Genomic DNA, 24,586 nt, shown 5'->3' with positions numbered 1-24,586 from the left:
TAGTACAAGAACAGAAAAGTCATCTATGCGAAGCAGAAGGACAAGTTTGAAGAGTTACCTGGCTGAGCAAGTGAGTGTGGGTGTGCAGGTCAACACCAGCAGAATGTCTTGCTGAAGAAGGAAGCCTAGAGCTTCTCTCTAGGAAGCTGCCTTTGGTTCAAAAGCTAAAGTGTTTCTACCTGCCATCATTTTTATTTAAGCCAGTAATATTTTGCTAAGCAAAGATGAAGACAGATAGATGTAATGCATAACTTTTTCATGTTAGGATTTTGGTAATGTACTCTCTTGTTATGACAATTCTGGTTTTTGCCTGTTGAATGTAGGGTTCCAGCTGATATTTTGGGTCTTTACAGTGCTCTGCTCTGGGTGTCTCCTCATCAGAGATTTCATAAAAACAATTTCTCTCTTGAATCTACTTTGCACCGCATTGGTTTTTGGATCCAATACAAATAGACTTGGTACACTTCATGTTCTCTTTCAAACTCATGTGGATTGCCAAAGAGGATCAGACCAGAGGATTAAGAGTTCTGTCTCTCTGTGTGGCCATCACCAGATGCTTCAGAAGGTCTAAGAATCCCCACTGTAGGCAGAGTTGGAATCTTCTATTCTTCCTGAAGTCTTGGGATAATCCTTAACAGTAAGATCATAAATCTGTGGCCCCTAAAGCGTGAGATTTTGTCTTCTTTCCCATAGTTGTTGTTTTAACATTTGCTATTGTAACTGGTTTCGCTTGTTGTCTATAGAAATGCCCAAATCCTCTTTGAGTCTTGCTGAATTCCTGGCCTTGGTGACTTCCCATGGTAATGAGTTCTGCCATCTAATTATTTATTGGTTAGCGAGTATTTCTTTACCACTTTTTCATTGACCATCTTTACATTCCATTGAACATCTCTTCTTGGGTGGGAGAGGAAACAGGAATTCCCGACCTCCCCATCTCCTCACCATTCATACTTTTTTTGTTCTGCTGTCACGTCTTTGCATCTCTTTTCCAAGGCGAGCAATCTTAATCTTTAAAACCACAGTTTTTTCCATACCTTTTTTGTGCTCCAGGCACTTCTCTGAGCCTTCTAGGGGATGGTAGCCTGTAGTAAACATGGAACTTAGATGAAATTGTGCCATTGATCTAACTTATGGCACTTTGTCTATACTATTTCCCACCCTACTTAACCTTTTAGCAAGGTTTTCATAGAGTTATGCTAACCAAATGCAGCAGCAATGCTGCATTCAGAACAGAGGATTTTACTAATAATCAGAATAACCTGAGCTGTGAATTATGTAGCCCCTAAGATTCTTGATGGGGTTTGTATTCATTGAAAGCATTGCCTGGCATGTGTATACAGTCTAATTCCTAGTTATTGGAACTGTTAAGTTCATCTTGGTTTTCATAATGCCATTGAACCCTAATGTTGGGATGTTGCATGGCATTTATCAGAGAGATGTCATTAGTGGGGATATCAGTACTCTTGAAACACAATAGAAAAAATTGCAGTCAGTTATAGGACCTCCAGAGCAGGTTTTCTGCAGGCTCACCGTCAATCTATGCTGTACTTAACAGCTCTAAAGAAGCATATGACATTGTATTTCCATAGATACATGCTATGCATGTGGGAACATTCCAGTGATAATATATTTCTCCTTGGAAGCAATAGAAATTTAGGCATTATAATGGCAACAGCTTCATAATAAATGTATACGAAAATATATTATGATGAACAGCTACTGCACATGTGCAGCAATCTTATCTCTGACATAAATAACTCCACAATTTTAGCAAATATTAAATATAAAGCGGCAATTTAATATTATGGGTGAACAGCTTGCATATTAAATTTTATATAAATATGAATCTGTCTAGTAGTGGGAATGTGAAAAGCTGAGACAGCTTCATGAAGACGTGTCTTTGTCTTCCCCTTGTCTCTAACTTCAAACAGCTGATGTAATTTCAAGCAAATTTTGGTCATTTTTTCAACCAATATCTAGAGTTGCTTGAATTTTTTTTTTTTTTTGCTGTTCAAACTAGAAGAGAACTTTTTCCTACTCTTGTGAAACTTAGCATTTAGAAATTGCTGTTGCTCCTAAAATACAATGACAGCTAAGAAGCTATTGAGCTCTGGCATGACAGCTAATATACCTCCAAAAGTTATTAAAAACAAAATGTTACTCTCTTAATAACGTTTCAGTTTCATTCAGCAACTTTGGCTAATAGAAACAGTTTATGAAACTTCTGCTGCAGTGTTACGCAAAGTCAGAATTATTTCCATGGGACTCTTCAAAGGACATTATTAGGTTTATGTGTTTGAACTGATGAAATCTTAGACTCCAAGAGTAGAAAGCTAATATTGGCCTCTAATTTAAAAGGGAAGATTGAGAACTGCTTTGAAAACAGAGTGGTTTTCCCTGGTAAAAGATGTCTTCAAAAATCAGAATGTCTGTCTGTCATTTGGAAGAGACGCTTTGTTATGAAAACTTCAGATATGCCAAGAAAGACCAGCTCCAACACCAAGTCATGGCAGTTTTGTGAATCAGTAGGTAAAAGCCAGGATATACCCTGACTGCCCCTGGATTGGTGCTTAGCCTGCTCACTTATTAATGACATTAATAGGAGTTGAGGTACTTGGCCTAACTTAGGGTCTAAACCAAGACCTGTTTCCTCATTCCTGGGGAGTAAACCTGCTAAGCGCTTTTTTCTAGCCTCCTGAGGAATTCAGCACTCAGGTTATCCTAGAACCCAACTCTTCCACATGGCAGCACAGCCTGTGCCAGAAGAGAAGGAGGGCTCAGATCTTCAATAACTTCATTTTAGTTGTAAGACTACCATTTCTCATACCTTGTCAAGGGGTCCTTTCCTTTTAGGATAGCCTTCCCTCATAGTCCTGAATCGCCATTAATTCTTAGGCTCCATTGTTGGCAGTGGATGTGCTGATTTGCCATTTGAGGAAGAGGCGATACAGTGCTTTGCGATGCTAGCCAAGTGTCAGCAGCTACATCCTTGCCTGAGAGTTGGTAGCAAGGACCTGAGCTCTTCTTAGCACACAATGTCAACATATCTGCTGGGAAAGTTTGCTTAATGTTTACTTGATATATACCACCTCTGGCAATCAAAGTCATGAGTCAGGCTCCTAAAGATGATGAAATTATTTTTATTTGGTTTCTTAATGGTCTAAAACCCAACGACATATTCTTGGATTTTTTTCTTCTTGTTTTCTGGCCTTCTGGCTTCGGCCACACAAATTTCACATTTCCAAGTACAATTCTGGGACCAGGAGCATGAGAAATTATGGGAGGGGGAGAGTTGTTTTTGTTTTGGATATTTTTTTTTTTTAATGTGAACTGGAATTTTCATACAAGCACATAACTCTAGATGCTGAACTTAAAGTGCAGGTCATTGTGAAAAGGGTAATAAAACTGGTAGTGCTGGCATTAATGGAAAGTTCCCAATTATGTTTACTGGAAGATTATTCAAACTACTATTTTTTCTTTAACTAGGGAACATGAATTATAAATATTTTCAAATTATCCTTGTCAAATAGGATAGCTAATAAAGACCGAGTGCTAGATTTGTAGTGTTGTCTAGCTTTTCTCAACTTTCCTGTTAGCCTGAATGCCTCCTAGTTTCGTAGATATAGTGAAATCAGTGCAGTAGCTGGCTTTGTTCCAGGTGGGAATTGTTCTCCTCTGCTTAGAAATGGAGGAAGATGCTTTGTTTTCTTTGCCATGCTGTGTAGTATACAGCGAAGGGAGAATCTGCCTGTCACTGCAATGGGCACTTAGGACATCTCATGCTATATCTTGACCACATTCAGGCTATTCTTTTGAGCTGATGTGTGCTCATTTTCCAGCAAGGTAGATGCTAAGACTGTGTTTCCATATACCATTAATAACACTGGCAGTTTAAATATTGCTGTTGCCCTGAACTGCCACAAGATTGACTTTCTATAGTTGTTCCCGTTTTGCTGCATAGATAGGAGCTGCTTAAGTATGTTTGACTACCTGTTTTCCTTTGTGGTAGCCACAGTCTATGCCAGACTGTAGGATTGCAAACTCTCTTGGCCCAGCTTTGTATGTTGGCCTTTCAAGAATTTAAAGTAAATTCAGGTCTTTCCTTTTAAACTATCTAAGGCTTGATTTTGTGCAGTGTTTAAGCACCTAAAAATGCAAGTATACTTGGAGGTACACTACACATACCCACACATTTTTCTTCTTAATGCCTGAAGTCCAAGAAATCAGCAATAATTTGGTATCTGTTTTCATCTGAGAATGCAAGGGGCAAGTTTACTGATGATACAAAACTGGGAGGGGTGGCTGACACGCTGGAAGGCTGTGCTGCCATTCAGCGTGACCTGGACACACTGGAGAACTGGGCGGAGAGAAACCTTATGAAGTTCAACAAGGGCAAGTGTAGGGTACTGCATCTGGGGAGGAATAACCCCATGCATCAGTACAGGTTAGGGGCTGACTTGCTGGAGAGCAGCTCTGTGGAAAGGGACCTGGGAGTCCTGGTGGACAACAGGATGACCATGAACCAGCAATGTGCCCTGATGGTCAAGAAGCCAATGGCATCCTGGGGTGCCTCAAGAAGAGTGTGGCCAGCAGGTCAAGGGAGGTCATTCTCCCCCTCTACTCTGCCTTAGTGAGGCCGCATCTGGAGTACTGTGTCCAGTTTTGAGCATCTTGGTTCAAGAAGGACAGGGAAGTGCTGGAGAGGGTACAGCAAAGGGCTACAAAGATGATTAGGGGATTGGAGCATCTTTCTTATGAGGAAAGGCTGAGGGACTTGGGTATTTTCGGTCTAGAGAAAAGAAGACTGAGGGGGGATCTTATCAATGCTTATAAATACTTAAAGGGAGGGTGCCAGGGGGATGGGAACAGTCTTTGTTCAGTGGTGCCCAGTGACAGAACAAGAGGTAACAGGCACAAGCTTGAACATAGGAAGTTCCATCTAAGCATGAGGAGGAACTTCTTTACTTTGAGGGTGGCACAGTGTTTGAACAGACTGCCCAGGGAGATGGTGGACTCTCTGCCTCTGGAGTCATTCAAAACCCACCTGGATGCTGTCCTGTGCAACCTGTTGTAGGTGACCCTGCTCTGGCGGGGGGGTTGGACTAGATGATCTCCAGAGGTCCCTTCCAACCCTGACCATTCAGTGACCATTCTATGATTTCTCAGAAGCATGAGGCGTGTTGGTCATTTTGTCAGGCTAGTTCTCGGGACACTATAGATAGGGTTGCTGATCATTGTCATGGCATTAGAGGAAAAATGGTTAGTTTTGATGAGGTCTTGGGATTGTTTTGAGACAAGGCACATGTCCCATAATTATTTTACATGGTAGTAAATGCTGAGAATTAGTTCCTTTTAATACACATAAAGAAGATAGTGATGTAATATACACATACAGAGCAGTTCTAGCTGAGTAATTAATATTAGCTGGGAATGTTTGTATATATTGGAGAATGTGGCACAGGTCACAGTTTAATGATGTTTCCACAGTAAAACCCGAAACCATGAAGTACTCATTTGGTATTGATACAACACAGAACTCATGTCAAATCCATTGAAAAATTTCCAGAGGCCTGGTAACCTGGATTGCAAAATAATCCTCACAGCCTGGTTTGGAAAATATATAGGTTCCTTCAAATGTAACCGGTGACATCAGTACCTGGAATGCCTTAGAACAAATTCTGATTTTCTGAAGTGTCTTCATCAATCTTTACTAGTAGACAAGGATAAAGTCAAGAAATCAGTAGAGCTGGTGGTGGGTAGAAATGAGCGGATGAAAACTGAAATACAGAAGTGCCTCCTGAGCCACTTCGAAAATCCTGAGCCATCAAGTGAAGATCCTAGCCTATCTAATTCAAAATAGGACAAGCAGTACATCTGCAGTGCCTCCCTTATCTACTAAATTGGGTGTCTGTAATGCTTTGGCTTTGAAGTTCAACATAATAGCAACATGGTGAAACAGGATAATGTAATGAAAATACTATTTGGCCACTTCTATTATTTTTCCCTAGCTACCTGTTTCAAACTGCTCTTAAAACGTCAAAGCACTGTAGTGCTCATAAGTATGCGTCTGGAAATTAAGTGTCTGTTTTGGTAAATATTCACATTAGGACACTTAGGGGTAATTTTTTCTTGCAGAGCATGGGGAGTTCCACACGGAAATCCTGTTAACAAATAATAGGATTTGTGTGCATAACTCCCTGTGCATCACTTTGAAAGTTTACCCCCTGCAGCATAAGAGTTAGATAATTTTAGTCTTTGAAAATTATGCTTTTCAGATCTGGTCTTTTTCTACAGTATGTTATTGATGGTGCAGTCATAAATGCTTCTGAATAATCATGATCAGATCTTACATTGTTTTCTTTCAGTGGTGGAGAACTTGGATTGTTGTGTGTCTCAATGCTTTGTCTTGTACTGGAGAAAGTTGTAAAGGAAAAATTACATAGGTGCAAACATGATCTGTTTTGTAAGTGCACAATTTATGACTACAGATGGAAACCATGTAACCAAATGAGCAACAGGACAAATGACAGATACTAACAACAATATTTGCCCACAACAAAGACCTGTTCTATATATACAAATATATATATATACATATGTAGAGCTCTAATATTTGGACCAAAAAAATGTGTATTTGACAGCTAGTAATATTTTATGGGCCGTTAGTAAAATTTTATAATATATAAAATCAAACTGTATTTTAAAAATGTGTTTTTCTCAGTCTAAGTCTGAATGCCCCAATACTGAGGTTTTCACAAATCCAAACAGTTTTTCTCTCCTGCCGTATTCATAGTGGAGACACTTTTTAGAGATACTGCCAAAAAAAATATCTTTCTTTTAATATGACACTTTCCTGAGTTTCTTCAAGGTGCAAAATTGGATAGTTATCAGGCAAAAACGGGTTTTCTTGCAATGCGTCCAGTATTCTTTTCACTATCCATATTGAAAATAAATAGAATGGCAATAGCGTTTGTTTTGCAATATTTTGGCACCTAAGCTTCGGCTTTCTATGGAACCTAGAACTGCAAAGGGAAGAAGAATTAAGACTGCTGAGAAAAAATGCACTACTTTTTTAAACCATTGTAGTTTGGTTTTAGAGAAGGGTCGTGCTTGTGGTTCTTTGTTTTATCTGAACCTGTTAATGAGTATCTGCACTAGTTACAACCTCAGGTTTATCAGTTAGCATTCGCGATGTAGGCAGTTTATATTAAGACAAGTGGGATTAATACCAGATTTGTGTAGGATTGAACAATGGCACATTTAAAATGTGGGGCATCTCTGCCTAATGAGAGACAGCTGAGAGGTGTGGGTGGCCAGTTCTCTCTTACGAGAACTGTGTCATGAAGGCTGGTGCATGTTTTGTTGTATTTTTTCTTTTAAGAGTTGTATAAAAACTTTTACCAGGCAAAGTATGCGTCTGTTCCTTCTCCTACTGAAGTTGCTGGCAAATCTCCCATTGATTTTAGTGGAAGCAGAGCTGGACACCAGCTGGACCCAACCTCATACTTAAAAGCGCTTTTTCCCTGGGGTGAATAAATGCCTCAGCATGCAAATAACTCTGCTATTGGGCATCATATTACATTGGTGAAAATATATCAGTTTCAACTATCAGTTAGCTATGAAAGCATCTTGTTGCAAAACGATCAAAACCAGGAAAAAGTTCACTCTGTGTAAAAACAAACAAACAACCCCCCAAAACAAACAACATCCTCTGACCCACAAGCCCCCTGAAAGGTGCTGGCGTCATGAAGGCAGAAATTTTCCACTTTGTGGACCTAGTAAGAGTCAAGACTCTGGGTCTCTCTTCCAAGCTCGTGCTTGTGGGTAGCTGTGTGCCTCAGTTCATCCATTTTGGAGATGAGAAGGTGTCTGTGCCATCTTATATTTCGCGAGCAGGTTGAATCTTAGTGTAAAGGGTTATAAAGCTTACATGCACGTTATCTTCACGGAAGCCAAGTGTACAAAACTACTTCTTCTGCCATGTTTTGTCTCTGAGGGAAATAAGGGAACAAAATAGTTTGAAAACGGGTGAAAAACAACAAAAAAAGTCATCCTGAAGTAGACACTCAGACCAAGCAGAATAAAAATTTCGTTTATAAATTATGAGAAGAAACATGTAGAAGTAGGTGTTTTTAAAACAGCCTTCATAGAAAGCCAAGCTTCTAACCTCATCTATATTTACTACAGGAAAAGCTGGCATGATGTCTTCATAGATTATATGAGATGACATATTTTTGTCACCCAGCTTGTTCTCCTAATGTAGACCACAAGATCTTCAAATAATTTCTGTCTGAGAAACCACCTAGTTGTGATTTAGCAACTGCCAGCAATAGAGACTATCACACCTCTTCTTAAGCTGTTCCAATAGCTAAATGCCATTACTGTTATATAAAATAAAAATAAAATTCATAACCCACAAACTGAATAACCCAGCTGCCTCTACCTCTTTTCTAGCTGAATTTCTGTGTCTTCAGTTTCTCACCAGTGTGTCTTGCACCTTTATCTTGTAGTCATCCATTATCAGATTTCTCATGTAGATACTCAAAAACAGAGTTCATGTAGTTCATGTTTAGACCGATAAGCTCAGTGGATTGAAAGCCTTGCATTTCTGATGAGAAGGCATATTTTATTCTCTAATCACTCTTGTGGAGCTTCTCCAAACCTAATCTACTTTGTCAGCATTCTTCTTGAGTTGTGGACACCAATGTGTGATGCAGTATTCCTACAGTAACCTGCTCCTGCACGTAGCAAGATAGTCTCACAAATCCTGCATAATAGCTCTTGTTGGCCTTTCCAGAATTGTGTTATTTTGGGAGCTGTCATTCCACTGATTTTTCTCCAAGAGCTTCCATTCTTCCCCAGAGTCATGGCCTCCTAGAACAAGGTCCTCTGTTTTTTGGTGTTCTTCATTTTATTGTTATGTCTATAACTAGACTTACAGAGGTTTGGACATAATAAGGGTCATATTGTTTGCTTCTGGTCAGTTTAATAAGTGATGCCTAAATTGTTATCGGTGACTTGACCTCGTCCCCTTTTCTTATGTGTTTTCTAAATGCTATTAATAATTATTTTCTGTATTCTTCCATTTCATTGGGGAAAAAGACAGGCAGACAATAAATACTCTGTGAGGTTGCCCACTAGAAGCCCATACATTCGTGTATACTTTCTTACTTTAAATTGCACATTGAATTCTGTCAGTCACTTAGCTATTAAGCCATTTGGTAACTATCCTTGTGGGGTTACTTAATAAAAAATTTTGCCTTGAAGCATTGTGTCACACCCCCAGTTTACAAACTTTACCAGAGTGATATTTCCATTATTAGCAAAACCAGAAGATAATCTTCAGAAGTTCGAGAAGGTCTATTTTTCTTAAATGCATATTGATGCAAGTATTACAACATGATGCCAGCATTATAACTGCCATCCATTTATAGTAGCTTCCTTTAATTTTGTGTTAATGGAGCTTAAAATCAGCCATTCCTTTGTTTTTCCCAGAACTGATATCAAACTCAATGCAGTGGGTTTGATATCAGTAAAAAGTATAAACAGTACTCCCGTGTACTTTAAGAGTATCATTGCAGCTTAGATTTCTCCCAGTTCCCTGGGATTTTGTATCTGTTCCAAACTTTCTGAAAACCTGTGTTAGTAGACCAGAGATCCCAGCCAGCTCCTCTTTTATACTTGGCTGCAGGTTATTCAAATCTGAAGATTTAACATGCCTAATTTTCATGCATCCTCCTGGATTAATACTGAAATACGCTCACAAAATCATCCACTGTAACACAGAAATACTTGTGGAACGTGGCTACCCTTTCTGTGTTATCACTGATAATCTGAGCATTTCCACATCATTATTTTAGCGTAGAGTGAAAAGCAGCAAAGATCACACTAATTCAGCCTTCTAAACATCACAAATACCATTCCAGTTCCTTAAGAAGTTGGCAAAGTTATATAAGACAGGACAAATAATTTTTGGCAGTGTTATACAGTGAGCTGGTGCTGATGCAGGTGTCCAAGATAAGCCTTACGTACCTCTCTCAGCCATTGCTTCCCCGTGCGGAACACCCCTTCCTTATGTGGAACCAGCCTTTTGCAGGCTCGGAGAAGGAAAGTGAATAAACCATTGTATTAAGGCATTTAAAATCAAGTTTAAAGACCAACTAGTATAATGAAGTATGGATTGAGAAAATGTAATTTGTTTGTGTCTACATGTTCCTATTGGAATAATTTTTTCCTATTGGAAACTTTTGTCTGTCAATCCCTAGCTATTTAAAATTGCAGCAACAATAACCAGTTGTTCCTTTCTTGTGTCCTCAGTCTTTATCCTAGCTTTTGTTAGAGACAATACAGTGGTATTCATGGGTAACAATAAGACTGTTATGTTTCATTGTGGTTTTTTTCAAAGCTATACAATGTTCTAGCCATTATAGAAGGATTGCAGTCAGCTGAGTGATGTTTACATGCCACTTCCATACCCTAATAAGAGCTATAAAAGAAAGTGTATTGTAGCCAGCAGGGGAGAGATTCAGCTTGGAAGGTCGGGACTTTTGCCACATGTAGAAACATAGTCAGGGAAGATAGCACTGTGCAGCCTAGTGTGCTTTTTATTTTTGGCGTCTGCTTCAGTAATGTGAGTGTCAGTAATAGTTGCTGCAAACTGCTTATTCATGCTACTGCTGTGATCATTTGCTTTTGGGCAATATTAATTTTGTGGCTGTGCTAAGTTAGGAAACCGTTTACAAGGACATCAATGGCATGGCTGTCTCACTTGCCCTGGCAGCAGTTTGTCTTGTCCACATGATGGGGCTGTTCTTGACTATGCTTTTTGGCATTCCCATAAAAGCATACTCAGACACCTACGCCAGCAGGATCGACAGTTTTTTCTGGGCGCAGGGTCTTTCCAGCATTTTCTAGTGTGGTGCCTCACACAGTTACGTGCTGGAGGTGACAGGCGTTTCTGATACATTGCGTGAGCACTTGTGCATTTCTCAGCTCCAGTTTGTACTGCTGAGTTCTTTTGCTCTTTGTAGTGGCAGCTAATTTCACAAGGCTCAGGAAAGTCGTGTGGCTGCCTGAGATCATCACAAAGGGGATAAAGTTCCTGAGCTTGCAGATATGTTGGCTGAGTCTGAGGGTGCATTTTTGGCACGGCTGTCAGGCAAAGCAGAGGTTCTACTACATTCCTGCTTTTCAAACACGGTGTCCTTGACTTTTGACACTCTAGCTTCTGAGAACTGTAAGTGTTGTCTGGATTCGTGGGAGGTTGAGAGAGAGCAGGAATCCTACTAATTAAGACTTGCTCCTTGGGACAAGAAGTGAAGTCTGTGCCTTAGTTTGGATAGGGGTGGAGCAGGATTCCCCTTTCCATAGCCAGCTGGAGAAACATCTTCATATCACTGCTCCTCCTGGTGTCTTTGAAGGTAACAAGGCAGGAAGAAGTTCTGAGATGTGCCAACAGTTGCTCACTTCCAGGCGATGAGACCCAAGTCTTAAATCATTCAGTTTATTAGGCAAATGCTATTTCATGGTCTCAAGCGTTCTTCCTGATAAAATAAGACTGTTTTGATTGAACAATAAAGCTTGTGACCGCGGGTATTATTCTTAACTATATATTTGGCTTTTGGTGTTTCTTCCCATGACTGCACTGTGACTGTTTATATAATTTACCATGGTGCTGTTAGTCATCAACAGACTGCATAGATTGCTGGTTGAGGATGTTGCCGCAAGCTGAGTGGCTAATTAAGTGCTATGGCAAATGCCAGCCTTTCCGATTAAAAGATCTTGTCTCAATGCACCGCCAATTCTGGATCGGGTCCTAGTCTGGAGTTAGGATGGGTTTCTGCTCTGTGATCCTGTTTGTGCAATACGATTTTATGATTCTGTGAAATATGTGCCTGAGAGAGTTTGCAAAGGGACTTTATCCTGGTTCTTAGTCTATGTTTGTCAGTTCTGATGGGAACTTTTTTTTCTTCAATAATACATTTGTCATCTTCAGGAGATGAGGAAAATGAGATTCAGTTTCCTCTAAGACACAAGTTTGGTCACAGCTAGTGACATGATGTTGAGCATGCGGAGCTGGTGCTCTTAGATGACATTTCTTATGAGCTTTGTTAGCATACCTTGTCCATGCATGCAGGGTTAAACCCCATCACAAACTGGGCGGGGAAGGAATCTGTCTCTGTGTGAGGTCCTCAGAGACTTCTGGTTCTTTGTCTTCCTCTGTAGCGTAGAGCATACTGGTTTAAGCTCATTTGGAAAATCCACCTAATAAATTTCCTGGCACTGCAGGTGCATAGGTGGTGCTTTTTATTTTTCTTGCAGCCATTGTATTTATAGCTTTTGATGTTTAACTATAGGTCTTGTACTTTTCTTGGCTGTTTGAGGAAACTTTGTGTAGACTACTATCAAATTAAAACATCAAAATACAAGAACTAGGAAAGAATGGCTGTTTTGTGTTGTCAGGCTACGCATACAGAAAACTGCATTCTGGCACTTGTTTGAGGTGCACAAGCCCATTGTCCTTGAGGTCCGTGAAGCAGTGAAGCCCCACTGTGGCGTGTGGTTGCTCTTGGAAATATTGCTAATTTAACAGAGAAGTGGGAGTGCGAGTAGTGCATCCTGAAGTGTGTCTGGCACTGTCTTCCACACTGCTTGCTGTCTGTGGTGGCCACAGAGATGTTTTGATTGAAAAGTTGACTGCTGTACTAATGTGCAGGCACTGGTGAGCTGGTAGGTACTGAGAATGCTTCTGTTACGCGTATTTTTAAGAACCGTTTTTCATTAAAACCAGTAGGTGAGTAAAAGTAAGGAAAAAGTTGTCCCACTTTACAGCCAAGCTGTTGAAATGAACAATTTTTCCCTTTCTGCAATAATCATCGGAGACCTAGCCATAACCTTTTCTTTGTAAAATCTTAGGTTACACATACACCTACAGCTGTTGTGTCACCTTCTGCCTCTGTAAAACTAAGTGTTGACTGCAGGTGTTTCCAGGAGACTGAAGGCAAAATAAAAATTCCAAGTAGTTGGTACCCCCAACTCTTAATTCAGCATGTCTTGTGCTGCAGAATGTAAGCAAAATGAAAGGGAAGATCTTCAGAGAGCTGCATGCAAATTTTGACTGGTTGTGGTTTTGGAAGTAAAGGAACAAGGAGATACAGAGAATGCTTTTTAAGCTATTCTATCAAATGTCATATCTCTGCTTTAATATTTTATGTGATGTGGCTTCTTTCAGATGATCAGCTGGATTATCTGAGATCAGAGAAAAAGGAGTGATACTACTCAGCTGCAAAAAATAGGAAGAAAGTACTGCCATGGCAGGGTAGGGCACAGACACACTGACTTCAGAGTATTGGCTCTTTGTAGAACTTGTTTAAATATACACACCTTACAGAAAGACTGTAAGAATTATTGAGTTGGAGGTATTTTATTTATAATCAATAAGTTTAAAAGAAAATTCAAAGAAAGTTTATACAACAGTATTTTAAAACTCTTCCCATGAGATTTGTTAGATAAGACCATTAGATATTTGTTTTCTGGACAACTTTACTATTTGTATGCTTACTAATTGTAACAGGAAGACGTAATAAATTATGTATCTATGTTAAACAGCTTGCTTTTCAAACAAAGGAAATTTGCCACAACTCTTAATTTCTTCTGTTTTTATCTTTCTCTTAAAGGGCAACACTTTAAGGAAAATACTCCTATATCGCTACTTTAAAGGAGAATATGGAAGTGGTATGAATGGGCCTCTGTCTGCCAGCTACAGCAAAACTGCACAAGTGGGAGGTAAATCAACACAGATCATTTAAAGAGAACAAAATTAGCAGCACCATTTTTTCTAATAGGCATGTTGGAAGGGCTCCAGGGATTCAGTTGGTAAATAAATCAAACACGTACTGTAATCAGTTAGAAGAGAGGTAGTATCAGACTTCTCTTATTTTTAAGTTGCATACATTTGTCTTGGCTGGTGTGCATTTGGCAGTACAGAAGTAGGGACTTTCCCCATGCCCCCCAATAAATCATTCCATTCATTTCCAATTGATAACACCATTTTAATTTGCCAGTAAATCCACATCCAGAAATCCAGCAAAGCACAAAATAGTTGAATACAGATGTTGGTGTTTCTGGAAACTAAGAAATTTCTTGGAATTCCAGATTCTTTATTGATATATGAGAAAAATAAGATGTAAGGAAAAGCTTATTGCAAACATACTGGTTAGGCAATGGAACAGATTTCCCTGAGAAGCTGCAGAATGTGTCAGTTCTTCTTACAATCTTACCATACAAGACTCAGACGAACCTGTGCTAACTACCGTGAGCAGGAAGTTGAGTAGATGGTCAGTGTACATCTCTTATAACCTAATTTTTTGTATGATTCTGTTATAGAAGCCACAGGGTGGTTTCTAAGAAAACCCAAAATAAAGTATATCATTGGAAATGAGGCAGAAGCTAGGTACAGAGCCAGGCCTCTTGCTGGCATTACATTTTCAGCATGTATTCATAGAATCATAGAATGGTTTAGGTTGGAAGGGACCTTAAAGATCATCTAGTTCCAACCCCCCTGCCATGGGCAGGGACACCTTCCACTAGACCAGGTTACTCAAAGCCCGATCCAGTCTGGCCTTGAACACTTCCAGGGATGGGGCATCCACAAATTCCCTGAGCAATTTGTTCCAGTGCCTCACCACCCTCAGAGTGAAAATAATAAAGGCATGCCCAGAATTGTGGGCATTTCCAAGTGTTACCCAACTGATCTTCCTTGTCTATTTTGGTGTAGACACTGGAAATGTTTACAGTCTTAATATCCTGTACACCAAATTCCACTCCCTAACAAACAGGAGAGTAAATATTTACTATTTCTTTAGTTCTCTCTCTAAAAACTGTGTGTGTGTGTGTTTGTATGGCTTCATCACAAAGTCTGAACAGTTTTAATCAGTCTAATCAAAGCGGTACTGGCTGATTAAAGCAGTACTATATTTTTCCTAATGAAGTAGATGCAGTTACATCTGTATAAAAGAGAGTGTAGCAGGAAAGATGATAATCTGTGATAATAAAAGATGGTTGATTTAATGAGCTAATTCAAATTAACAAAATTCCTTATAACCACACCTTTAATTTGGATTAGCTCAAGTCTTAACGTCATCATGATGTTAGTGGTCTAGGAGTTATATTAGCAAAAGTATTTGGCTAGAAGTTTATACCTGTAACCAGAGTGGATTTACCAGTACACAATCTTCATATAGATTAGGCCTGAGACTGAAAAGCAGATTTAAAAGTGGTCTCAGAGCACTGACCATACACACAGTTTGGTGTATGCAGCAGCAGAATTAGAAAAGCGGTTTGGTGGACCCCAGTGTCATTTGCAACTTCTTTATTGCCTGAATATCACGATAGAACAATGGTTGGGGAGTTTATTTTATTTCTTATTCTAAGAGCCTAACATTGCAGTTTCACACAAAAATCTTGTTTGTGTCAAGGGGAATTTTGCCTGAAACAGAATTTCAAAATTAAGTTTATTACATTGCTACTGTGTACATAAGACAAAATTATTATTACTAATAAATTAATTTTCATGTACATATGTGAAACAAACATGAACAGTACGTATTTGTCTAATTTGCAGGTGGATTTTCAGGACAAGACTCAGATAAGTCTGGGGTAACCATGTTTGATATTCAGTGCCTTCTGGATAAAGAAGGTGCATCAGAACTAGTCATAGATGTTATAGTAAACACCAAAAATGACAGAATTTTCTCAGAAGGCATTTTGCTTGGTATTGCATTGCTTGAAGGTGGAAATACGCAAACACAGGTACTTACTTCGTTTACTTATTCATGTCTTGATTTTCAAATACATGTAGTCTGGAGACAAATAAAAAGAACCTTTTTGCTGTGAGTTCTGTGAAAAGTCTATTATTATAATATGTATCCCTATAATACAAATGTAAATATGCTCTGTCATTATGCAATATCTTATGGTGTAGACTCTTAAATAGAAGAAAACCTTTTTCGGCTGTCCCTTTCTGTGTAGCACAGTGCTTCTTTTAATCTAGTCTTTGCCATGTGAACGTTATGTCCAGTTAATTCGTATCTCTCTTTGTAAAATTAAAAATTACAATACTTTCAAGTCTATAATAGCAAAAAAAATTAAATTGTTTTCTGGAAACATTTAGGGACATTTATCAAAATCTCTGAAGAAAGAAAACCTGGCCATTTGAGAAGACCAGTATCCCATTCCATAGAAACTAACTACTTTAAACTGCGGCTTCTAGTTTTTGTGAATGATACCCCTTTTACCCAACTTTAGCCAAATAAGATGATTGTTTATTCTTACTTCATGATCAGCAGAGTTATCATAAGAGAGGAGAGGTGGTATGATTCGCTCCCTGCATTTCCCCATATCTTGTCATTGCCTGTGAAGGGAGCCTAAATAACCAACTTATACCTCATTGCAAGACTATAAAACTTAAATGGAGGAATCCCTTCTTATATCTTTGTGCTGTAAAAAAGATAATACAATCTATGACTCCTAGAGAGTGTCCAAAAATATTAAAGAAGAGAGATTTTGTTGCAGCTTTCTGTGAATGAATTGCTAGAGGCTATAAAATACTTTTACTTTAAGATAGAGTTTCTAAACTATTGAAAATCATACTCAGCCTGCTTGACAGTAATACTGAGGGACTGGACATCATAACCTAAAATATTAATTCCAGTTCTGTGTGAAGTACACAGAATGTAAATAATCTAAACTCTAAAATTACACATTGAATGTTTCGTGCTTCCTCTTGTTGTTACATAATAACAATTACTTTTCACTATTATTTTTAGATGGAATATTATAGCTCTAGAATGCCTGGAGAAATGGAGAGTGTCACAAAGTAATTTAACTTCAGGTGTAATATTGTGACATTTTAAAAATTGCAAATAACAGTGTTCACCATTTTATCCAAAATTAAAAATGTTATCAGCAATCTTTGTTACCAGCCTTGTATATCACTTTGTGAAAGAACCGGTCAGGCAGTGGCCAAAATTTGTTCTGTGTAAGTGAAGTAATTATTCGTTTGTTTCACAAAAGATAGCGTATTTTTGTATTTCTTCTTCCTTAGAAGATTGACATCTAAAGAATATTTTTTTTGCAGTATTCAACTTACCAGCAACTGAAGGAGCAAAAAAAGTCTGAAAAATTCTTTAAAGTCTTGTATGACCGCATGAAGGCTGCTCAGCAGGAAATACGATCGACAGTGACAGTAAACACTATTGATTTGGGGAGCAAAAAGAAAGACGATGACAGTGACCTAACCATATCTGTTCCCAAAAAGAGAGGTAAGGAGGCACCCCTGTAAAAGAGGGAGAAGCGCATTATATTCAAACCACATGTACTGCACCACTGATACTATGTTGCATTGATCAATACAATTTAATATTTATCATTGCTAATTCACATCTTTTGCACGTTTTTCTCTAAATTATAGACCATCTCTTAAACTGCTTGCCAGGAGTTAGCTTTGATGAAATCAGTGAAGCTATGCCATTTTACACCAGTAGAAGATATAGAACTGTATTTTTAGAGAAGCACAAGTAGAAGCTGCTGCTAATGGGGCTATTTCACAAGAGCAAGCGCAGGAACTGATTTCCCACCCTGTGGTCCTTCCATTGTTCTCATCATTTATTGTATATGGGAGAGAAATAGTAGGGCTTTTTGTTTTAATGTTTTGTTTCACTCTGGTTTGTGGTTTATTTGGAACATGCTATCCCTCCATGAATGATGCTTTGATATTCTTTGTAAGTTGCCTAGAGGTCTTCGAGAAGTTAGACACCAACAAAGAAAAAGTTGCATTCGTTATTATTGTTTCTTATTGTTTAATCAAATGAGGAGAAAGAGTTTCAGAAATGAAGGAAAATGATCTTCTTTTCAGTAAAGGATTCAACCCTGCATCTAAAAGAGGGTATGAAAGGACAGTTAACAGAAGCATCTTCTGCAACATCCAAGGCTTACTCTGTGTATAGAAGAGAAATGGACCCAGAAATAGATCTTATGGGCTCAGGAACAGATGCTGCAAATGCAGAAGAGAAGTCCATAGAAGAAGCAATCATGAGCCCTGCCATTGCAATCATGCAGCCAATACTGAGATTTCTTCAGTTGCTGTGTGAGAACCACAACCGAGAGCTCCAGGTAAAGTGTTTTGTGCTGAACTGCAAAAGAAGTATCAGAGGAGCTGGAACTTCATGAGGGAAGCAAAACATGCCCATGCCAGGCTCCTGTTGCAGAACAGGGGTGTCTAAAATATTGTGTTCTTTTCATCCAAGGGATAAAATAACACTTTTCAAGAACCATTTGCTTGCTTTGTTTGAACTCATGTTCATGTCCTCAGAGTTGCTTGGGGACTGCAGCATAGCCACATGGAACTCAGAAATGTCTAAATGTCCCTGTTAGTATGGTTTCTGTGTGCAAATGGTGGATTACATACCACAGGCTTGAAGACCGCAAGAAGTTTCTGGTTAAAATTTGGGTACTGCTCTTTTCCCTAGGTATTACGATTGAAGACCTTAAGATGCTGTGTGTATCCCTATCAGTTCCTCTGGTAGACATTACTGTCCCCATAGCAACCTTTGCAAAATGAATCCTCAGCAAATATACCTCAGTGCTGTGTCCAGCAGCCTCCCTTAAAGCAGTGTTGGAGGTCGTTTGAACTAAGCTACCGTTCTGCGCTGACATGGCCAAAGAGCAGTCATAATGTGCCACCATACCTGCTCAGCTTCGGGGCAAGAAGATTCCACGAGAAGGGTCGTAATAAAAAGATGGATGGGAAATATATGCAAGATATATGTAAGACATTTAAGGCCAGTGCAGGTGTTTGCAAAGTTCACTTTCCTAAGCCCTTCTTTCTCTACTGATTTAATCAGATAATGGTCCTCAACTGCTGCACTAAGGCATAATATATTTTCTACAGTGTACTGTCTTTCTGTACCTAAGGTATAGTGGTCATGGTCTTAAATTGTTCCCTTTAATATTTTCATGAAAACAAATGTGTGTTTGACTTGACTCTCACTCTCTTGGTTTTTTGTTGGTTTTTTTTTGGTGTTCCTTTTCTCCATCCACCAGAATTTTTTAAGACATCAGAACAATAAAACAAATTACAACCTTGTTTGTGAGACCCTTCAGTTTTTGGACTGTATCTGTGGAAGCACAACAGGTGGACTGGGCTTACTGGGGCTTTACATCAATGAGAGGAATGTGGCTCTTGTGAACCAGACACTGGAAAGTTTGACTGAATATTGCCAAGGTCCATGCCATGAAAATCAGGTAGGGCTCAAATAACTTGTGGGTGTAGAAGAATATACCTGAATGTATGGTATCCATGTGCTTATCATAAACCTTTCAGTGTTCTTAATAACATAAATTCACTTGTAATTGCTATGATGAGGCTTAACACATTTCAAGCTTTCATAAGACCTGAGCAATCCTTTTAAGTCAGAACTCAGTATAGTTTCTTCCTGTAGTATGGCTGATTACATGGATGGTTTCCAGTCCTTTTGGAGAGAGTTTGTCTTATGTCAATGGGTCCATGGCTTAAACCTCACTTTGTGAGACTGGATTTCAAGTCAAAGTTGTGAAAGTATGTTTCATACATAATCTTTTCATCATTTTCATACATTTTCTCATTGCTGGTGTTTATATAGGCTGCTAACATTTACTTTCCTCAATTCACATAACTACCCCAAAGTTTTACTATCCTGCTATATGACCTGTCAGCATCTTCAATTGTGATGCAGTAATGAAATGGATGAGACTAAAGATTGTGCTTCTAATCTTCTGTGGCTTGCTTGATGCAGTTTTTTTAAGTCACATAGCTGTGACTTTTGGTAGATGTCTCTTTAGTGCTGTGCTGAGGAAGTATAGAAAGGTAAAGAATGTGGTTACATGCTGCTATATTTGAGCTGAAGAGAACTGTAGTGGGGTTGTCACAGCGGATGAAATTTAAGAATCTTTACTATGGATTAGCAATGGGAAAATTACGGTGGGCGATATTACAGAGGCAACCTATTCTTGAAACTAGAAATAGCTGAAGAAATACATGCAGTATTAATGCTACTTCATTAACATGCACAAATGAAGTGCAAAGTGCTTCTATTGGCATTGCTAGTAGTCAACAGCCTTTACTTAATACTTTAAAACCAACCAAACAAAAATCCTTTAGTGGACTAAATTTTAAACAGTGATATTTGAGTCACTAATGGATGGGAAAAACATATTTAAAAAAAAAGAATAATTATTGGACTGGGGATAAAAAAAAACCCCAACCTGTGTTTCAAGTTAACCTGTTCTCCCACAAGTTTACTTGAGTAACAGTGATAATGGAAGGGAATGATTAGTTACACTTAATTACTTAGACCTACCTGGTGGGAAGTGACTCAGGATTTGAGATATGCTTGTTTACACCAACTGCAAGTCTGATTCAGTGTATTTCAGAGGCAAGTGCTCCATGCTTTCATTTTCATTATTACCCATCTCTCTGTCTTTCTGTAAAACTTTTCCTATCCTATTATCCTATCAACCAGTTAGAAAAAAATACCATAGGCTTGTATAACTGACACTTCTTTACAAGGCTTGGAAGGTCTGGGACTCCTGCTGTAAAAGCATTTGGAAAGTACTGTTGGTCACAGTTACAGCTTTGAATTCCAAGTCCAGGAATGTCCTTTAATGCAGGACATATCCAGATGCATGTAGAAAACCGTAATCTTTGCAAACAGTTTGTGCCATAACTGTGGGAGACCTCGGCTGGTCTGAGGGATCAGAATGCATGTTTAACATTGACCTTGAGCAGATACCCGTGTACCCTTGAAAAGACTAGGAGAGTCCTGAGAAGGGCTGAAGCAAACAAGATAAGGGTAGCAAACATCCTGGCTTTGACCAGAGCATGAACAGCGCGTGATCAACAATTGTATTGGCTGGCTGGTGTGTGATGTGAGAACGGATTGGGCAAAAGTAGAGTGGTAGAGTATATGCATAGATAAGCATCTGGGTAAAAGGATATAAAAGAGCACTGCTTGTAAAATAAAGTACGATTGCTGCAACTTGATGTTCAGTGTTGTGTCCGTCCCTACAACGACACATAACAACAGTACTAATGCTGGTTGCTGAATGCAAATTAAGAATTTGATTGTGCAAATTTCATTGTGCCTACATTCAAGCATGTCTTTTATGTCTCTGCATGTGTGTTCAGTTGAATCTGGCAGCCGTCTCTAACTTGTACCACTTCGTGCCAAATGCTGCATGATTCACTGCAACCATATTTTAGCTTGCACCACCTCTTTTCCAGTTGTGTACTTCACTAGTGGCAGTACTGGGGTTAGTTCTGTACTACACAAGTCTCCCCCAGCACCTCTTGTGGCACGTTTTCAGGCTGCTTTGCTTTGGCTGGGAGGTTCATTGCTGTTACAAGGTCTTTCAAGTTCTAGGTCCTTGTTTTAGAAAATTTCTGATGTGCATATTCTCTCTTTCTCTCCCTCCCTCCACCTGTCCCTTCTCCCTCTTTTCCCCCTTCCTTCCCTCCCTCTCCCCCCGGCTCCCTTCTCTTATTTTGCAGACTTGCATAGCCACCCATGAATCTAATGGGATTGATATTATAATTGCACTCATCTTGAACGACATAAACCCTCTTGGCAAATACTGCATGGACTTGGTGCTTCAGCTAAAGGTATGGTAAATGTAAATTTGTTTATTTAAATTTGAGTAATAATAGAAGACATACCTATGCAAGAGCTCTAGGCAACCTGACATTTACTTAGTCTTACCATAGCATAATATACTCAGCAGCCTTTGAAAACAAACGTTGCAAATTAATTCAGCTCAGCTTCTGAATCCTTATCAGGCCCTCTACCACAGGCCTTTTGACTCACTGTTGTGTTTGGGAGTATGCCCTCAGCTTTTCTTAAAAAAAATCCTATCAAACAGACATGATATAGCTAGCATGAAGAGTCTATATTTTGCGCGTAAGATCTCACAGGATTGATAAACAGCAACGCTGTACATACATGTAGCAAGTCAGGCATTCTCTGTTTATACTGAACTCTTATAAAATTACTTGAGAAGGAGATGTTGTGAAAAAAGAAGAATGTGTCAGATGACCAGTAATGTCAAATAAAGTTGAAAACAAGGTTAAAGTAAATTGTATTTTATTTTCCTTCTCAGTGTCCTCTGAGGGGAGGGCAAAGTGTAGAGTGGGAGGGCTTGTAATTTTGTTTTGTATTCTATGCAGAGCTGGATAGGCTCATAGATAAGTTTCTCTGTCTGTGTGCCATTGCATGCAGAGGGGAACTCTGCAGTTATACAGTCTGCCAAGTAGGGTAGAACTTGTCCAGGAAGAGCCTTAGGTTATTGCCTTTTCTTGCCTTCCAAATGAAGTATTTCCATTGCAGATGGTCTGTTTCCTCCCCCAAACCAGCAAATACTTTGTGGTAGCTGCTTTGCATCATATTGGCAACATTATGAATGTCTAATAAAATAATTAATATAGCTATATATCATGTACAGTGAAACATTGAATCAACAGTGCTTTACACATGATTTTAATAACTGTAATTACGTTTTTGAATGGTACTGTAATTCAGGCCCCCTCAAACAATACACTTAAGCAGACATTTAACTTTGAACATGCAGACAGTTCTTTTGAAGTCCAAATTTCAGTCCCTCTAAAGACCTAGCTACAGTAACTCCAGTGCCATTTTGATCTTGATCTGCCAATATCATGAAGCTGGCAAATGTTTGTAGAACATCTTTTCTATGTAATAACCAAAAATGGAGTTTCTTGACATGACCGCAAGGACCAGGTTGGCACTGTTCGTAGGAGACTATATATGCCTTACACTTGCTTAAATAGCAAACATTGTGATGAATGATACCAAAGGTTCAAACTGTGTAAATTATACTGATTTTACAGAATCACAGAGTCATTTGTGTTAGAAGGGACATCTTGAGGTCATCTTGTCCAACCTCCTTGCTCAAGCAGGGTCAGCTAGAGGAGATTGCACAGTACTGTGTCCAGTTGAATATCTCCACAGATAGAGAATCCACAACCTGTCTGGGCAACCTATTCCGGTGTTTGATCACTCTCACAGTAAAAAATGTGTTCTCTTGTGTTTAGATGGAATGTCATGTGTGTTTTAATTTGTGTCCGTTGCCTCTTGTCCTCTCACTGGGCGCTACTGAGAGGAGTCTGGGTCACTCATCTTCATTCCCTCCCATCAGGCATATATACACATTGATAAGAACCCCCTTCTCCAGGCTGAACAGTCCCAGCTCTCAGCTGCTGCTAATATAAAAAACGCTCCACTGCCTTAATCATCTTGGTGGCTTTTTGCTGGACTCATTCCAGTAAGTCCATATCTTTCTCGTACTGGGGAGCCCAGAGCTGGACACAGTGCAGGGCCAGATGTGATGTCAAGAATTAGATCCAAATTAAGAAGTTAGTGGTTTCTATTTTGAGTGACAACAGATCCAAATAACATAGTGCTGGGTTTACCAGGTAACTTTTAACATTGAAAATCTGTTAGTGTTCGTAGGCAATTCTGAAGTTGCAAATACATGAATTTTGCAGTGAAAATACAGAATGCAAAGTATATAGGCCCACACACTTACACATACAAACAAGCTCAGACACTGTTTTCAGGGAACATTATATGTTGAACTCATACCCCCAACCAAAGCAAAGGCAATGTGGAATTATATTTTCCCATGCCATCTTAATTTAGCTTGTTTTGCACATAGTTTATGATGTGGTATTTAATTACATCTTCATGGATTATATTTTCCACTGGACTCCCGAATCATTTAGTGAGCAGGGTAGACAGTGTTCACTGAGTGCACAGATGGCCATTGTTCTGTTCTGCCTCTTGTTATTTTGAGTATGACCCCCTGGCCTTCCTTGCTGACTAGTATTTAAGCCCTGGCATGCAGGATGACCTCAATATCTGCCACTCTGTATAGTCACAGGATGAAGAGACGTTGTCAGTTTAAGGGTAGAGAGAGTCTAATCTGAGTGTCTTTTTGACTTTTCTCATAGCACCTTACTCTGCTGTATCTAGCTGCTCCACACGTCAGTTTATTTTTCTAAAATTCTTGTGAGCAGATGAGATGGGAACCCAAGTAAAGAGAAATGAAGGCCAGAAATACTTTGGTCTGTCCTGTTTGTAGCACCTGGGAACTGATGTTTTGCAGTACTAATGTGTTATGAAGAACTTTATACTGTATGTTCCAAGTAATGGACCTCTTTTCCTCATTTATATCTGGGAATGGAAATCAGACCCTAGGGTCTCAAAGCAAGCATGAAGAGCAAGTAGTCAAATGAGCATCTCAACACCAGGTGCAAGTGATCAGAGAGAAGAAAAACCCCAAAGGATGTGCCTGCCTGCTGTAATTCTAGGCTATGGTGTGCCACTTTTGCTGAGTCAGTAGCAAGAAGCTGGCTGTTGATGACACAAAGTCCTACCCACCCCCTACCTTTCCTCTCTTCCTGGAAGCTGCAGCAGGCTTCTCTCCATCCCCAGGGTTGTCTGCACTGGGAAATAGCTTCAAAGTCCTCCTCACC

The 24,586-nt window shown here is 39.2% G+C and overlaps 1 protein-coding gene across 2 annotated transcripts in view; it reads left to right on the top strand.

Annotated features, from left to right (window-relative positions):
• ITPR2 (inositol 1,4,5-trisphosphate receptor type 2) overlaps positions 1 to 24,586 on the top strand; it is a gene marked incomplete at its 5' end in the record, with an annotated part of 265,207 nt that overhangs the window by 169,067 nt on the left and 71,554 nt on the right. For both annotated transcript variants that reach the window (XM_082485241.1, XM_082485240.1), the window contains 6 exons: positions 13,677 to 13,785; positions 15,623 to 15,810; positions 17,138 to 17,321; positions 17,915 to 18,171; positions 19,102 to 19,302; positions 21,587 to 21,697. In XM_082485241.1, the coding sequence (XP_082341367.1) occupies positions 13,677 to 13,785; positions 15,623 to 15,810; positions 17,138 to 17,321; positions 17,915 to 18,171; positions 19,102 to 19,302; positions 21,587 to 21,697 (1,050 nt within the window). The remainder of the gene's footprint in view (positions 1 to 13,676; positions 13,786 to 15,622; positions 15,811 to 17,137; positions 17,322 to 17,914; positions 18,172 to 19,101; positions 19,303 to 21,586; positions 21,698 to 24,586) is intronic.

This window comes from Vanellus vanellus (assembly GCF_965231255.1).
Source record: "Vanellus vanellus genome assembly, chromosome: 1".
Lineage (NCBI taxonomy): Eukaryota > Metazoa > Chordata > Aves > Charadriiformes > Charadriidae > Vanellus > Vanellus vanellus.
This window is presented reverse-complemented; position numbering and strand designations above follow the sequence as displayed.